This window comes from Malurus melanocephalus, unplaced genomic scaffold, assembly GCF_030028575.1.
Source record: "Malurus melanocephalus ecotype Western Australia unplaced genomic scaffold, MMel_1.1 scaffold_385, whole genome shotgun sequence".
Lineage (NCBI taxonomy): Eukaryota > Metazoa > Chordata > Aves > Passeriformes > Maluridae > Malurus > Malurus melanocephalus.
Window position 1 is genome coordinate 489,517 of NW_026623617.1, and position 14,505 is coordinate 504,021.

At 44.3% G+C, this 14,505-nt stretch overlaps 1 protein-coding gene across 1 annotated transcript in view; it reads left to right on the plus strand.

Moving 5' to 3' along the window:
• KCNQ3 (potassium voltage-gated channel subfamily Q member 3) overlaps positions 1-14,505 on the plus strand; it is a 189,565-nt gene that overhangs the window by 174 nt on the left and 174,886 nt on the right. Inside the window, exon 2 of the mRNA XM_057379067.1 lies at positions 3-251. Within this exon, the coding sequence (XP_057235050.1) occupies positions 3-251 (249 nt within the window). The remainder of the gene's footprint in view (positions 1-2; positions 252-14,505) is intronic.

Below are 14,505 nucleotides of genomic sequence, written 5' to 3' on the forward strand. Positions count from 1 at the left end.
GCCGGCGGCGACCCCGAGCAAGGCTCGCTGGCCCTGGGCACCGGCGGCGACCGCGACGGGACGCTGCTGCTGGAGGGCGGCGGGAAGGAGGAGGGAGGCAAGCGGAGCCCGCCGGGACTGGGGCTGCTGGCGAAGACCCCCCTGAGCCGCCCGGTGAAGCGGAACCACGCCAGGTACCGCCGCATCCAAACTTTGATCTACGACGCCCTGGAACGACCCCGCGGCTGGGCGCTGCTCTATCACGCTTTCGTGTGAGTACGCGGAGCGGGCTCCGAGGGCGCGTCCGGGGCGGCGGGGGCTGCCCCGAGGGGCTGCGCTCGGGGACACCGTTTTGCTTTATCATTCTCGGCGTAAGCGCTCCGAGGGATCGCTCCGGCGCCGGGTGTGYGTGGAGCAAGGGTCTGGTTCGGGGSGTGCTGCTGAGYGGCTTTATTTCTCYTGTGTCGTCGGGTTTTCCAARAGGAGAAGCTGCTTTTAACTCTGCGTTTCTGTCTTGCCCTACCTCCACGTTGCCTTGGAGTGGCATTCCCGAGCCTGTGTGTCTGAGGCGCTGGAAAAGGGATGCCAGGCACACCAAGCTCTGAGAGGTTTTAAGGCTCGAAGTGCTTCAGGGGAACGCTGCCAGTTCAGCTCAGCCGGGAGCGTGAGGTTCAACTCGCTGTTATAAACCGCGAGTGAACCGATTCCTTCCGTAGTTGAAAGTGTCAAATGAAAACCATCGGGTTTCGGTCCGATAAGCATCACCCCGCAGTGCATGAAACCCGAGCATTGCAGCGCCGTCAACCAGAAAGTTACACTGACCACAAGTGAACTGAGAGGAAATAAACTCGTTTTATGGCCCAAAGGTGACAAGTCAAGAGAATGACAACTGGTTTGCATTCCTGAAAACTCTGTTGCTTTAAGTTTTCATGAGGAATATAGACAAAATCATTYTGTGAACAGCATAGAATGGAGTTGGCAGAGTGCTATTGAAATAAATGTGTGTTTTAGTGTTGCGAACGTGTTTGAAAATGTAGGGGTTTATCCATGATCACGGTGATACTGTTTTTATTAGGTGCTATTAGGTGTGCAGAGCTCTATGTGACAGAGGATTYAAGCAGTGATTTCTGAAATTGGTTTATTTGTCAAACATAAACAAAGCTCTCCAGGCTGCATGGGTTGCTGGATCCTGGAGCTGGGTCTCAGGAAGTCCTGATCCTTGGCATAGTCCTTGCACCTGCAAATAAACAACTTGAACGTAGGGCTGTGATTTTACCTTCAGGCATGTTTTTATTGATGTTCACAATGATTTAKCTCTGAACAAGAATTAAAAGGCAATGTTCACTACTGGAGTGCTGCTTGTGTACCACTCATTCATTGTGGCTCCCCTCTTTTCAGTGTTTATTCATAAAGTGCATCTTGGGATGCAGGTCTTGTTTCCCAGTTTAATTTCTGTGAAAATGTGGACACTGAATGCTGTGACACTTTTTCAGTTCTTTCACCTCTCTTTGCCATGGGGAAACTTGTGCTAGCAGGCAGGGAGTGATAGCATGTGAAGTGTGTTATGCCGGGAAGGCTCTTTGGTCTGGAGCTTGCTGTTCAGTAGTTCAGTATTGCATAATGCTGCTCCTGGCTGGGGAGAGTCGTGTTTGGACAGAGGGGCACCCCTTTCATCCTGCCTTGCCAACCCACACACATCAGTGAGGCTTTAGCACGCAGCAGAGCGCTGAGAGCAGCTGGGTCAAATCTGTGCCCAGGCTCGTGTCTGGATACAGGCAATAGGAGAGTGGACGTGTCTGGAGAGGCTCAGGTGAGCTGAGAGATTTACAATTATTTGCAGTGGTATTAGAATTTCCACATTAGATAGCTCCCTGGATGTGTGGTTGACCTTAAGGTACTCATGCAATATGGATCACAGAATGGGAAGAAAAATCATGATGTTCGTAATGTTTGATCATTCTTAGGAGTGGACCTGACACTGTGTGGTCAGCTCCTCTTTGATGACTACTCAGTCCTGMAAAACTGAAATGTGAGTCTGACTCACAGAAGTCTGTAACAGTCTTGTGAAAACCATCAGTGCCAAATTCAACATTAATGAAAATGAAACAAAACACTTCTAGATGTCCTTATCCTTAAAGAAGTAAAATGCACAAGTCTGTCAGCCCAGCACAGACACTCCATCCCTTCCCAGGACATCCAGAGGATCTTGCTGTCCAAGTTGGCCCCGCTGTGTTTTTGTTCAGTCTCAGCTCCCTCTGAACTCAGTTGAAGCTGTGGGGTCTTACCTCACTGTAGGATCCAATCCTACAAAAGGAATCTGCTGAGTGATGGAAGAGTGTGCTGAGATCGTGCTGACAGGCTTCAGAGCTTGTTCCTGCTGCTGGAGAAGGAAGACCTGCTCGAGAGCAGSAGTTTTGGAGAAGCAGCATCTGAGTTGGTACCCGAAGTCTTTATTCTTGCTTTCAAATGAATTGTCTTTTAACCTTTTTCCTTCTTTAAAGTAGTCTCTCTCATTTGGAGGTGCTGCCATGACACGGTGTAGTTCCATCCCAGCAGTGTGCCAGTGCTTCTTTTCCAATAGAACAGTTCATGCTTTTCCTTGGGAAGGTGAGAGATGGCCAAAATTTACAAGTTGGATCCTGTTATAATTTTCGAAAGAAGTCCCATTTATCTTATCTTAATGGCATGTTACACTTTGTGTCATCTTCTGGGTAACTTTGTAGTAAGTGCCATGCACTCAAAATTAACCAGTGGTTGCTCTCATATACAAATAATCAGAGAATAAAGAGCTGAGGGCCAAAAGGGATTGCAGCATGGCTGGGTGTGATGAATTCCTTACAGGTTCAAGCATTCAGAGGTGTTTGATGAAGAGRTGATGGAAAGCACTCCAGTGTTGTGTATATCCCAGGATTTGGGAGGCAGGAAGCTGCTGATGGAAGTTGCAACTTTTCAAGACGTGCTGAGGGTGTTGTGTGAGGGGCAGGAAGGGGCTTTGACRAGGTCTTTGCAAAAGCTTTGGATGCCACAACTTTTGAGAGGGCATTAGCAGATGGGATCTCGTTAAATCATACAGCGATGCACATATGGCTGCACAGGGGTCACGATCCTGTGTGTTTCTCACGGCTGTAATGTGCRCATAAATAAGGTTTGAGCTTGTAAATGCTCGCTTTAGCTGCTGTTGGATGTTCTGAAATGATTCAGTCTATTGAAGTAACTCAAGGAGAACTCATAAATGGGATCAGGCCCTGCTAAGCCCTAGAGACAGAGATGCAGGGAGAAAGGGAGTAATTCCTGACAGCGATTTTAGTGTTTGGCTTTCACTGACAGTGATTAACACAAAGTGGCATGAGATACTTTCCTTGTGATTCTTCCTTCTTTGTTCTGCATAAGTGAGTTTGTCCGAGCCTATCCTTGGGGATTTGGTCCCTAAAGAAGCTGGCTATTTCCTTCACCATCTGAAAACATTTATTCTCTGGCAGTTCTACTAGACAAGAGATCTGTCTGGCACCCATGACGTTCCCTTTTGCTGGGTCACYAGGGTTCATGGACTTCTTGGCAATATGGCAATGTTTTAGTGGTCTTACTTGGTAAGAAGAAGTTCTCTTTTCCATGAAAAATTTCATGTCTGTAAACTCCTGCTGAATGTTTTCAGTATAACAAAAAAATAAAATAAAATAAAATAAAATACAATAAAATAAAATAAAATAAAATAAAATAAAATAAAATAAAATAAAATAAAATAAAATAAAATAAAATAAAATAAAATATTCTGTTTTAACCTTTGACATATTTCATTTGGAAATGTCTCTTGGGGGTTGCAGGTCAGGCTACAATCTGTCCCTGTTCTTTTCTGAGCTCGTGTTGCTGTAGGTATAGCTGATGCTCCCATGATGTTCTGTATTTCCCTGTGTGTTAGGCAGTGCAATATATTGCAGAAAACCCCTGTGGCTGTGCCTCGTGGGATGTGTGCTGTGGCCAGGGAGACAGACTCGAGACCTGTCCGCCTCCACAAACCATCCAAATGCCTTATTTATGCACAGAAGCATTAATGAATAGAACGAAAAATTGAAAACATGGTTTTATTTTTCCAGTGTATTTTTGGAAGCATTAATGAATAGAATGAAAAATTGAAAGCAAGATTTTTATTTTTCCAGTGTATTTTTACTTGCAAGCACAAAATATTTGGTGGATAAATGACAGAGTCCAGAAAGGTGACATAATACGAATCGTTTGGAGTCGCAATTTATGGAAAATTTTCAACCTGATTTAAAGAAAAGGGAGAAAAGGAGAGGTAACTAAGAGATAATCTCATTTTCATACCATCTTTTGAGACAAATGCAGCCTTTACTTTAATGGAAAAATAAGACTAGGAAAAGGTTTGGGATAAGATACCTCTTTTTGGGGAAGTGTGCAGGATCACCTGCACTCTGCTGGTGGAGGTCACCACCATGTACCTGCTGATGAGAGGGGGAAGCCAYGGGGAACATTAGAGAGCCCTTCTCTATTTGCAATGCAGTCTTCTCTGCTTAATACCTGGAATAAAAAGAGGAGGCAGAGTCATGCGATCCATCAAATCAGCAGCAGTTCTGGGAAGCACCGGCGAGCACCTCTTGCATGACTGATTGTAGGTGGGTTGTTTGCAGAAAAGAGTGTCATGGGATTTGGGGAACAGGTTGAAAGACTGGAGGCTTTCCATTATTCTCTGCRCCCTTCAGGAGATGTTCCACAAGATGTGCTCACCCCCAGTCCTCTGTGAGCCATCTGGGGCGAGATGGGAAAAGGCTGGGGTAAAAACAAGGACAAATATGAATCCTTTCTTGGCTTCTTTGTCATGGACTTGCATCTAAGTGWGTCCCTAGAGCAGCAGAGCGAGCCTGGTCCATTAGTGAGTGCCCTTTGCTTATGTGTGTGCCAATATGAGTTCTGGTTTAATTATTTATGCTAATTCATCATAATGCATGGATAAATATTCTGCAGTATACTTTGTAAAAMATAATGAAGTCTTAGTCATTGGAGACCTTACCGCACACCTCTGCTCCTGCAGCTCCATCGAGGCCTGCGGAGGCACCCTGGGACTGTGTGTGGTTTGGGGGGATGTGACCATAGCTCAGCTTCTGGGATCAGCTGGCATGACAGAAAAAAACTGGGATTTGCTGGGGGAGGGAGGAGAAGGGGCAGCACAGTGTGGGGAAGCCACTGTCTGGGCAATGTGAGTGGCTTGTGATCCCCAGCCAAGGCTCTGGAGTTGCTTTATCAGCTTTCATGTGCCCAGAGCTGCTTTAAACATCCCAACTGCCTCTGGAATTAGGGACCAGGTGGGAACGGGTGTGTTTTCACCTGCAGCCTCAGATSTCTGTGCTTGGGCATCAGTGCTGAGGGCAGACCCACTCCACGGTGAGTACAGCTTGCCCCGTGTTCCACATTGCTGTGACTACGCTGCTGCCTCTGCCAAGTTTTGGTGCTGCTCTCGCCTGCTGGATGGCTCGTGGGATCTGCAGGCTGCGTGGTGCACAGGGTGTGCCTCAGTGTCCCCCAAACCCCTGGGGCTGCAGGTCCCCGAGTGGGCTCRTCTGGATGGGCATTGCACCCAGAGTGGACAGCGATGCCCGAGGGAGGGCAGCAGCACYGCCAGGGACAGCAAACTCTCAGCAGTTTGTGTTTCAGTGCTGCCAGCTCAGCTGAGGAATAACCCCTCAAACAGAAGTGACAGTCCCTGCTGTAAGGTCTRTAAAACTGAGCAGTCCCAAATTTACCCAGTTTGATGAGCAGTGATRTGGCAAAGCCCCTACAGCAGCCAGCAATTTGTGCTTTTCTTTCTCCTTTGAGAGACTYGGTGTGAGGAGCAGCAGCATCTCAGGGCCACCCCAGAAGCTCTGGAGACACTGTCAGTGGGAAAGCCCAGGACCAGACCTATCTGAGCATCTCCTGCCTGGACTSTGGTCAGAGGTATCACTCTTTAGAAAAGCCAGCTCAGTCTCTTCTCATGCCTCTGTTTGCTCCTTGCAGCAAACAGGGGATCATGGTGGGGCACAGCATGATCACTTCTGGGCACTTCACGGGCACTTCTGGGACAGCTGCTGCGTGAAGAGCACACCTGAGCTTTACCTCTTGTTTGAATCTGAGAGGGAGATTAGGGAAATGGCACAAAAATGAGCAGGGAGAGACTGTCCACACCTGTTTTGCTCATTTTGCTGTAAAATGTAGGAACACTCAAAACAAATTTAATGGAAAAAAAAATAGTAACTAAGGATTTTGCATTTTAAAAGCTGGATTAAAAGAATAATACAGGCATATAACACCAATCATAAATCACTGTGTGCTTGAGTGTGTGCAAGTGAACATGGAGGTGCCATAGACATTCCTATTTCTTGCAAAGATCGCCCCAGAAGCTACTCACCCAGCATATTTCTGTTCTTTTATTTTGGTACTCCCTGTCTTCAAATACCACCTGATTGAATCTTTGTTTTTCCTAGTTTTCTCAGCATACAAAACTTTGTGTACACAGAACAAAATTCTGTGTCTCTTGACTGTCAAAAAGTCCTTTGAGGAATTGAGATGCATGTGGAAGGTCAGACAGTGGCATGCATATTCAAGGGCAACATCTGAACTTGAGCAATTTGATTTAATAGCTGGAAGAAACCTTCAGATCAAAATTGATCAAGTGAGCATTAAGGCAATTTATATGTTGTTTATAAAMAATCGAGACTGGTGACCTCAGACACAGCCAGGTGACTGGGTCCATGATCAGCTTTGCATGGTATAAATAAATGATAATGCTTRTTCTTGTATTTAATAATGCTATATTCCCTTCTTGTGTTTAATATTGCCATACTCTCTTGTGCATGGAACTTTACAGAAGGAATGGAGCCATGCATCTGTTATTGCTTCTGGCAGATACTGTATTAAATGGGATAACTTAAATATTAATAGCTTTGCAAGGAATATGGTCTACAGGAGCTGTTAAGTGTATGCTGCCTTCTGTCTTMGGATGGTAGCTGGGAAATTTAGCATTTTCTGTAGAGAGAGGGACACGCCCCAGGATATTTAGGTTTTGGTAACCTACTTGGAAAAAGGAACTTTGGGAGAACTTCCAGGCTGGAAATCTGTAAATTGCCTGCCTCAGTCTTAAGAGAGCAAATTGCATAAAAGTGTGTTGAACTTGGAGCAAGTGAAAGGTGCCACTGATGTCAGGAGGAGCCCATCCAAGGGGACACTGAGGTGATCCACGGCAGAAAAGTGTGACTGGGGTTTGGTGGGAAGCTGCACGAGGTATCATCATCTCCCTCTGCACAGCCAGCTCATTGCTCTGCTCAGGCCTGGGGGGATCCTTCTGAGCTCAAGTTCACCACAGGATCCATCACAGATCTTCATCCTTTCCATAGCTTAATAACCACCTCTGCTAAAACTGAGTCTGGAGCGATGCTGAGACCCTGACATKAGAAGCATTTGGCATCTCTTGAGATGGCATTTGCTCTCACTCCCATCTCCCACGTGATTAATCTTAAAAAAGTCTTTTCCACTCTACTTTTTCTCAGTTGTTTGTGCATGATGGTGGAGCTGTTCAGTTCCATTGTACAGCAGCTGCAGAGGAGGACTCTTCATCCTCTCTGGGTTGGCTGTTGTCTTTTATTTCCTTTGACTTTACACACTTTATTTCATTTTATGGACACTTGAATCTCWCCTGTCCCCCTGTTTTCAGAGCTGTGGCTGAGAGTTATATGAATGTGCTTTGCATTTCTTTAGCAGCCTGTGTGAGTTTATGAATGTTGTGTTGACTCTACAGTGGTGTTTTTTTTTTTTAATCTTAAGTGCTTTTTATATTTACTTTCTTCTGTCCTCACTAGTGTTTTGATCACCTTCTAGATCAGTACCTCACAATTTTGGTAACATTTAATTTMGTTCTTTTTTTTGGATCATTAAGGAAGCACTTTGTGAGGCCAGAACTAACAAACACCATTCAACATTTCACTAAAACAACTTCCCTGCTTCCTGGTTAATACAATATCATTTGTTAGGGCTTTATTTATARCTCTGAATCCAGTTTTTATTGTCATGTAGTTTCTCCCAGTCATCTGAATTAATACTAAACAAAAGATTTTATGAGATACTGCACCTGTGGAAGACTGCAAATATTTCCTCATTTCTTTTTGTTCAAACCTGAGTTTCAGGCYATGTTTATCTATTTATTTCTGCAATGTGCATTTAATTGTTATGTTTCCATCTCAGGTTTTTCGTGTTTTTGACACGGTGTGTATCTCATACAACAAAATAATGAATTGTTCCTGGTGCCATCCACCACTAAAGTATAGATAAAGCCATGCAGAAAGCTTAAATATTCCAATTCCATCAAGGTCCGAGCTCTTCTGTTTTTTACAGGAGTGTTAGAGTTGCGCTATACCTAACTTCAGGTCAATGACAGAGATGTTAATCCTAAACCAAAAGACTCTTTACAGGACATTCCCCATTGACTGTAAATTCAGAGTGTAAAATTTTCTGCTTTCAGTGGGGATGGAGGAGAAGCAAGTGCAGCTGTTGAGRGACTGATGGTGAAATCCCCAAAACACCTGATGGGAAGCTGCCCACCGGTTCTCAGCACTGCAGCACCAGCTCAGCTGATAAGGATCGGCTTCTCTTTGCTCCCCTCACACCTCTCCATGCTGCCTCAGAGTGTTTATGAGGAGGGATTACACCCTGAGGAGGGAATGTCAAGAGCAGCTGATTGAAATTGCAGGGGAATTCGTTTAGGAAGGTAATTACACGAACTGGAATTTGCTCTTCTCCTTTTCCTAACACTGCTGCTCCCGTGAGATGTGCTGGGAGAATTTCAGTGCACGTGGCTGAGGCTCCCTGATCACAYCTCAGAGGATGCACAGGGACACAGCCCAGCACCAGCCCTGCTCTGCAGCTGTGGCAGCAGCTTTCCTCGTGTCCTGAGCAGTCATTAACCATGTCCACGCTAATTGTCAAAGCTGTGCCAGGGATGTCCCCAAGTAGTGACACACATGGCCACACAGCACTGCTGGGTGGTGGCATCGTTCTGAGGTGACTCAATGACTGAGCACAGRTCAAGTGGGACCAGTCCCAGCAGGAGTCTGAGTGAAGTCAGTGATGTGGACACTGGTCATGCTCTGGCCTTATGGACAGAGAGAGATCTGGGATGAGCATCTTTGGGTCACCAGAACAGACATCATACTTCTTACATGTGAGAGCTTGCCACTTTGAGGTTATCCTCCTGGATCTGTGCAAAAAGACACTTTTTGGGATAGAATCTCAGAATAACTGGAGTTGGAAGAGACTTTTAAAGGTCATGCAGTCCAACCCTGCTGCTGTGGGTAGGTATAYCTTCAGTTTCAGCAGGTTGCTGAGAGCTTCCTCCAATGTGGTCTTGAATATTTCTGGGAATGGGAAGTCCATCACCTCTCTGGGCAACCTGTGCCAGTGTTTTATCACCCTCATAGTAAAAAAAAAAAAAAAAAATCTTCCTCATATTTAATCTAAATTGACATTCTTAGTTTAAAACCATTCCCCCGGGATAAGACCTTTCACTCAGACAAAGGCCCAAGAAATCCTGCCTTAATGAAATAATACAGATTTCACCCAATGTGTGTGTTCAATAACACATTTTACAYCCTGCACTTTTTCTCCTTCCTTTTCATGGGACTTTGCCATGGCTTTTGCCTTGTCTGTTTCAACACTTTTTGTGCTGATCAAACTCCCATGGAGGTTTCAACACTTCACCCCCACGTCTTGGCATATTAACAAAAAAAACCATTTTTTTGTGATACAAATCCAGGGGGAAGAGCCCACTGATCATTCATTACCAAACTTCTTGTGTRAAATGTGAAGAAGATATTCCTGGTTGTGCTGCTGCTGCTATTTGGCTGTTTCTCCTGATTGTGTCTCACCCATTTTTGTAGCTGTTGCTCCATTTGTCAGGTCCTGGGTGCAGAGGTGGGATCTGGCAGAGGCAGGCTTGTGACAGTTCCTGCTTTCAGAATATGGTGCCACCACACAGTACAGTGTGAAATACACTGCTCTCTTCAGTGTTAAATTGCTTCTACAAACTGCATTTCCTTGCTCTTCCTCGAGGCTTGAGTGTCAGTCTTTCCACAATGGGATCCATCCATCTAGCACATTATCTGAGGTGGCTGTCTGGAATTCTTTTATAGCTGCTGAAAAAAAAACAACCAGGAAATGGAACTTTCTGGAGTGCAATTAATCTCATTCTACAGACAATTTAAAAGTGGGTGAGATTAATCACCTTCTTGCCTGAAACTTTTTGCTGACTACAAAGGAGAGAGRCCTAATGGAACTAATTTAAATTGGGGAATTTGCACCAAAAACATCTGAAGGATGGAAACTTTCTGTCTGACCTGAGAGGCAAGAATGAAAGCCACATTAGGACAGCTAAATGTAAATATGTTCATGTACCTTCTGTGTGTACAGTAGATATTTAGCTTCTCTTTTTAGTCAGTGGGGATTTAGTCAATACCATCAATAGATTTTAGGGTGAAATTCATCCAACCAGATGTGAGGGTCTGCTTTACAGGGAGATAAATCACAGCTTCAGCTGGTCAGCTCTCCATTATCTGCAGCAGGAGCTGATCTCTGGTAAATGTCTGCAGTAAAAGCCACGTTCAGACAGGTGAATTGTCCCTCTAAAGGCAAAAGGAATATGATTCTTAGTGTTTCATAGGCTTTTATTAATGTTAGGCTCAATTCTAATTCTMTTCCCTCAAGAGTTTTATATCTGTGACTGCTTAGTATCCCAGGCCGTGACAAACCTACCATCATCCCTGACATTATGCCAAAGAAAATAAAATTTCAGTAGTTTTAACATCTTTCTCTAGTTGGGATTCTTGAGTTTAGCTTTCCACCTTCCTTCTGTTCTCTGTTTTGCCTTGGGCTCTGTCTCTTTGAGCCCTCTCATAAATTTGCTTTTGATTTATGATTGTAATTGCAGTTGATCTTGAGGTCACATTCAAGCCCAGGCATTCCTGTTGTACTTTTGTACTGGGCTTCACACCTGAGGCTGTGATTGACTCTGTTTTCTCTTTGCCTTCTTGTGGCCTTTTGGGATTTACCCAGGCACAGGAGCTGCTGTGCTGGGAGTTTGCCAGCATCAGTCTTGCTTCTTCCTATTCCTGAATTTCTTCCTATTTGCATTTCTCCTCTTGACTTCAACACACAAAATTACCTCCCAAAATCAATGAACAGACAACACTGTTTTCTAGGTGTCTTTTAGGGATCAAAAACACKTTGAGGGTGGCTTGAACATTGTCTTTTTAAAGACTTTAACAAGTACCAATGGTCTGTTTGAGTGACCTGCTGTGCATGAGGGTGATCATGAGGGTCATTCATGGGCCCAGACAGTTTTTTAAGTGCTACAGTTTTCTGTATAAAATTGGAGGCTTTGCGGAGGTGTAAGGATCACTCAGTGTTTGCAAGGGCACGCTCACTTTCATACACCAGCTGAAGCAGGAAACCGGCATAATYGAACCTAATGTTGAAAATAATCGGAAAACTGTATAAAATCAGGATGCATACAAATGCCCTGACATAGAGAAGTGTATTTGGGTGGTGCTGTATTCCTTTAACAGCTTCTAGTTTGTGTTTTGCTTGGTTTTGCAGAAATACTGAGCCAGCAGCCCCTTTTAGTCATGTCAGTGCAAATGTAGAGTAAATCTATTACAGTCAGAAAAACAATTGGATTTGGCTGTTGCATCACATGCTTATTCTGGACACAACTAAAATCTTTTTATTGTTATGGATATTCTGCTAGTACCAGAGGCCAGGATCAAGGTCCTGCATCTCTGGTGAGGTACTTCCCTGCCATAACACACTTGTCCTCCCAGTAAGGTAAAATAGTTTGAGGAGTGAGGTAAACAGGAGAGATGGAGATTCCCTGGTAAAATAACGAGTGAGCAYCAACCTCTCCCAGAGCTGTTGGTATTCTCACCATGGTCATGGCCTGTTTCCTTCATGATAAGAGCTGGTTTATACAAACATGGAAGCTTTGCTTCCCTCTCTGCTCCTCAAAGRTGAGAGAGGGTTTTTCCCTCCCTCATAAATCCAATTAATTAGGTAACAATTCCAGTGCAGATAAGGTGGGGTAGTTGCAAGCAAAGGGCTGTCTTTCTGCACATTTCTTGGTGTAGGTCGTGTCTGATATTGGGGCTATAGGAAGGAGTTGACAATTGCAATCATAAAACCATTTAKTTTGGAAGGGTTTAGAGGTCTCCAGTCCAGTCCACAGAGCAAGGTTAACTTCAAATTTAAATTAAGTTTCTTGGGGCTCTATCCAGTTGAGTTTTGTTCATCTCCAAGAATGTGGGGAGCAATAAATTTGGTTGCTTTTCATGGAATATATTGTCTAATGTGTTTCACATAACGTGCAGACTTCTAGGCCTGGACTCATGGGGCATAGACTCAACCCTGAGTGTGCATGGACAGACGAGATCCTGGWACATCAGCCCACCACAGAGGAAACAACGTTCATATTTAGCTACAAAGGAAATTGTGTGACTCAAACCAGTGTTGTCTGTGTTTGGRGTTTGGAGTACTGACACTGGGAAATGCTAGGTATAGTTCTCAGTAATCAGTAGAGTTCGTTGAAGACAGGAAAACTTTCACAGTGACATTTTATTTTATTTTTTTTAACAGATGTTGTAATTTGCTATTTCCACCAATTTTTCATCATTCAGAAGAATCATTAAGTCTCAACTCTACAACTCCTCATTTTCCCATCTCCTTTTCCCTGTCCCTCACTCAATCCCATCTTCCCTCGTTCCCTTGGTGGCATTCATCACCTCACTACTGCAGAGCAGCACCAATCACTGGATCGTTCAGCTCTGCTTTGTGTGCAATCCCTCAGCCTTTCCTGCTTTTTGTGACTGGGGCAGCAGAGTTCRTTCTGACTTTAAATCCCTCGACCTAAGTGCTGGTGGCAGGTTGATGGAGCTGACATGACAAGTTGTCTTACTCATACATAGCTGTATTTACTTTTTTTGGTCTTTTATGTCTTTTTTTTTTAAACTGACAGGATTTTGACATTGAGTTCACCTATGTCAGGATTAAAACTGTGCCTCTAATTCCCCCAGAGTAAGGACTCATCAAGAATCACTTTGTCCATTGGAGAAAGGTAGTTTAGGTACAAGAATTACCTCTGAATCATCTCGTGTTCCAGCGTCATCAGGATTCCTTTTTTGGTTGCACAGGTCCCTGATTCCAGGGAATATCTCATCCAGGGGTRAGGTCCATCCTCTGAGCCACCTGTGACTCTGGGCAAGGCTTCTTGAGTCCCTACGCAAACAAATCCTGGCAGAAGCTCATTGGGCTGTTGAGATTCAGGCCCACACACTCGTGAGTCACAGCTCCTGATCACTCTTGGCCCAGGGGTGCTGATGGTGTTGGGGAAGGAGTGATTTATTGATGACCTGTGGAGGTAACAGCTTCCCTGCGGTGACTCAGCTGTTCTCTCAAGAAAGAGGGAATAAGAAGTGGAGGTGGACACCCATTTCTCTTCCCAGAAAGGATACAAACAGAAGTGATATCTGTGCCTGGTCTCAGTGGTAGGAGGAAGAGTTTAGGAGCACAGCATGACCCATGATCTGCAGGTTACTTCATGCACAGCCTGAATCACATCTGCAGCTGCTGCTCCCCGAGTCAGGATGATGATGATGATGCCATGTCCTGGTTTGCAGCTCCATTTGCTGCCACAGTTGATAATCAAGAAATTAAAGATGGGAGCTCTTGGTGTGACAAGAAATGGGCAGCAACTTCCTCCAGCAACTGAACACATAGCCAGGGCTCAGTTCCTGAGTCACCGCGTTCCCCAGCAAATGGGATGAGAAAGAACATTGCTCCCAGAGACCAGAGAAGGRCATAATCACCTCCAAAGGTGCATTTTGTTGGACACTGTAGGGAAAATCTGCTGTTACAGAGTGATATCTTACAGTTTTCTGGAAACAGTAACTCTAAAATAGGATAAATAGGATGAGTGAAGAAAAGAGATTTTGAGCAGATGGAAATCTGTCTTCTCAGGCAATGCTTGTTTTCACTTACTCTACCATGAGTTAATCTCCCAGCAACTCGAAGTAGATAATGTCTTTATTAGCATTAATCTGAGATCTCCATCAATGTTTGTTGCAGGCTATGAAGATGGAGTTTCTGTTTTACTAGAGGGTTTTTTAATTGCATAAATGATGATATAGCATGATTGGGAGATGATGCAAGATAAATTCAGGCTATACATAAGGTCTAATAGGGGATCAGATATTTGCTGGAAGAATTAGCACAAGAAATTACCAATTTTCCACTTGTCATTTTTAAACCAAACTTGGARAATTTTCTAGAAGACAGCTGTAGGCTGTAGCTTAGCTGCAAAATATGGGCTAAATCAATAGTTTTGTATATTCTTGGGTGGTGATTTAGCAGGACTTGAAATTATAACCAGGACTATGCTGAGTTTGGGGTTGTTGTTTTCTTGTTCTTTTGGGTTTTGCATTTTGGTTTTTTTGTGGTTTT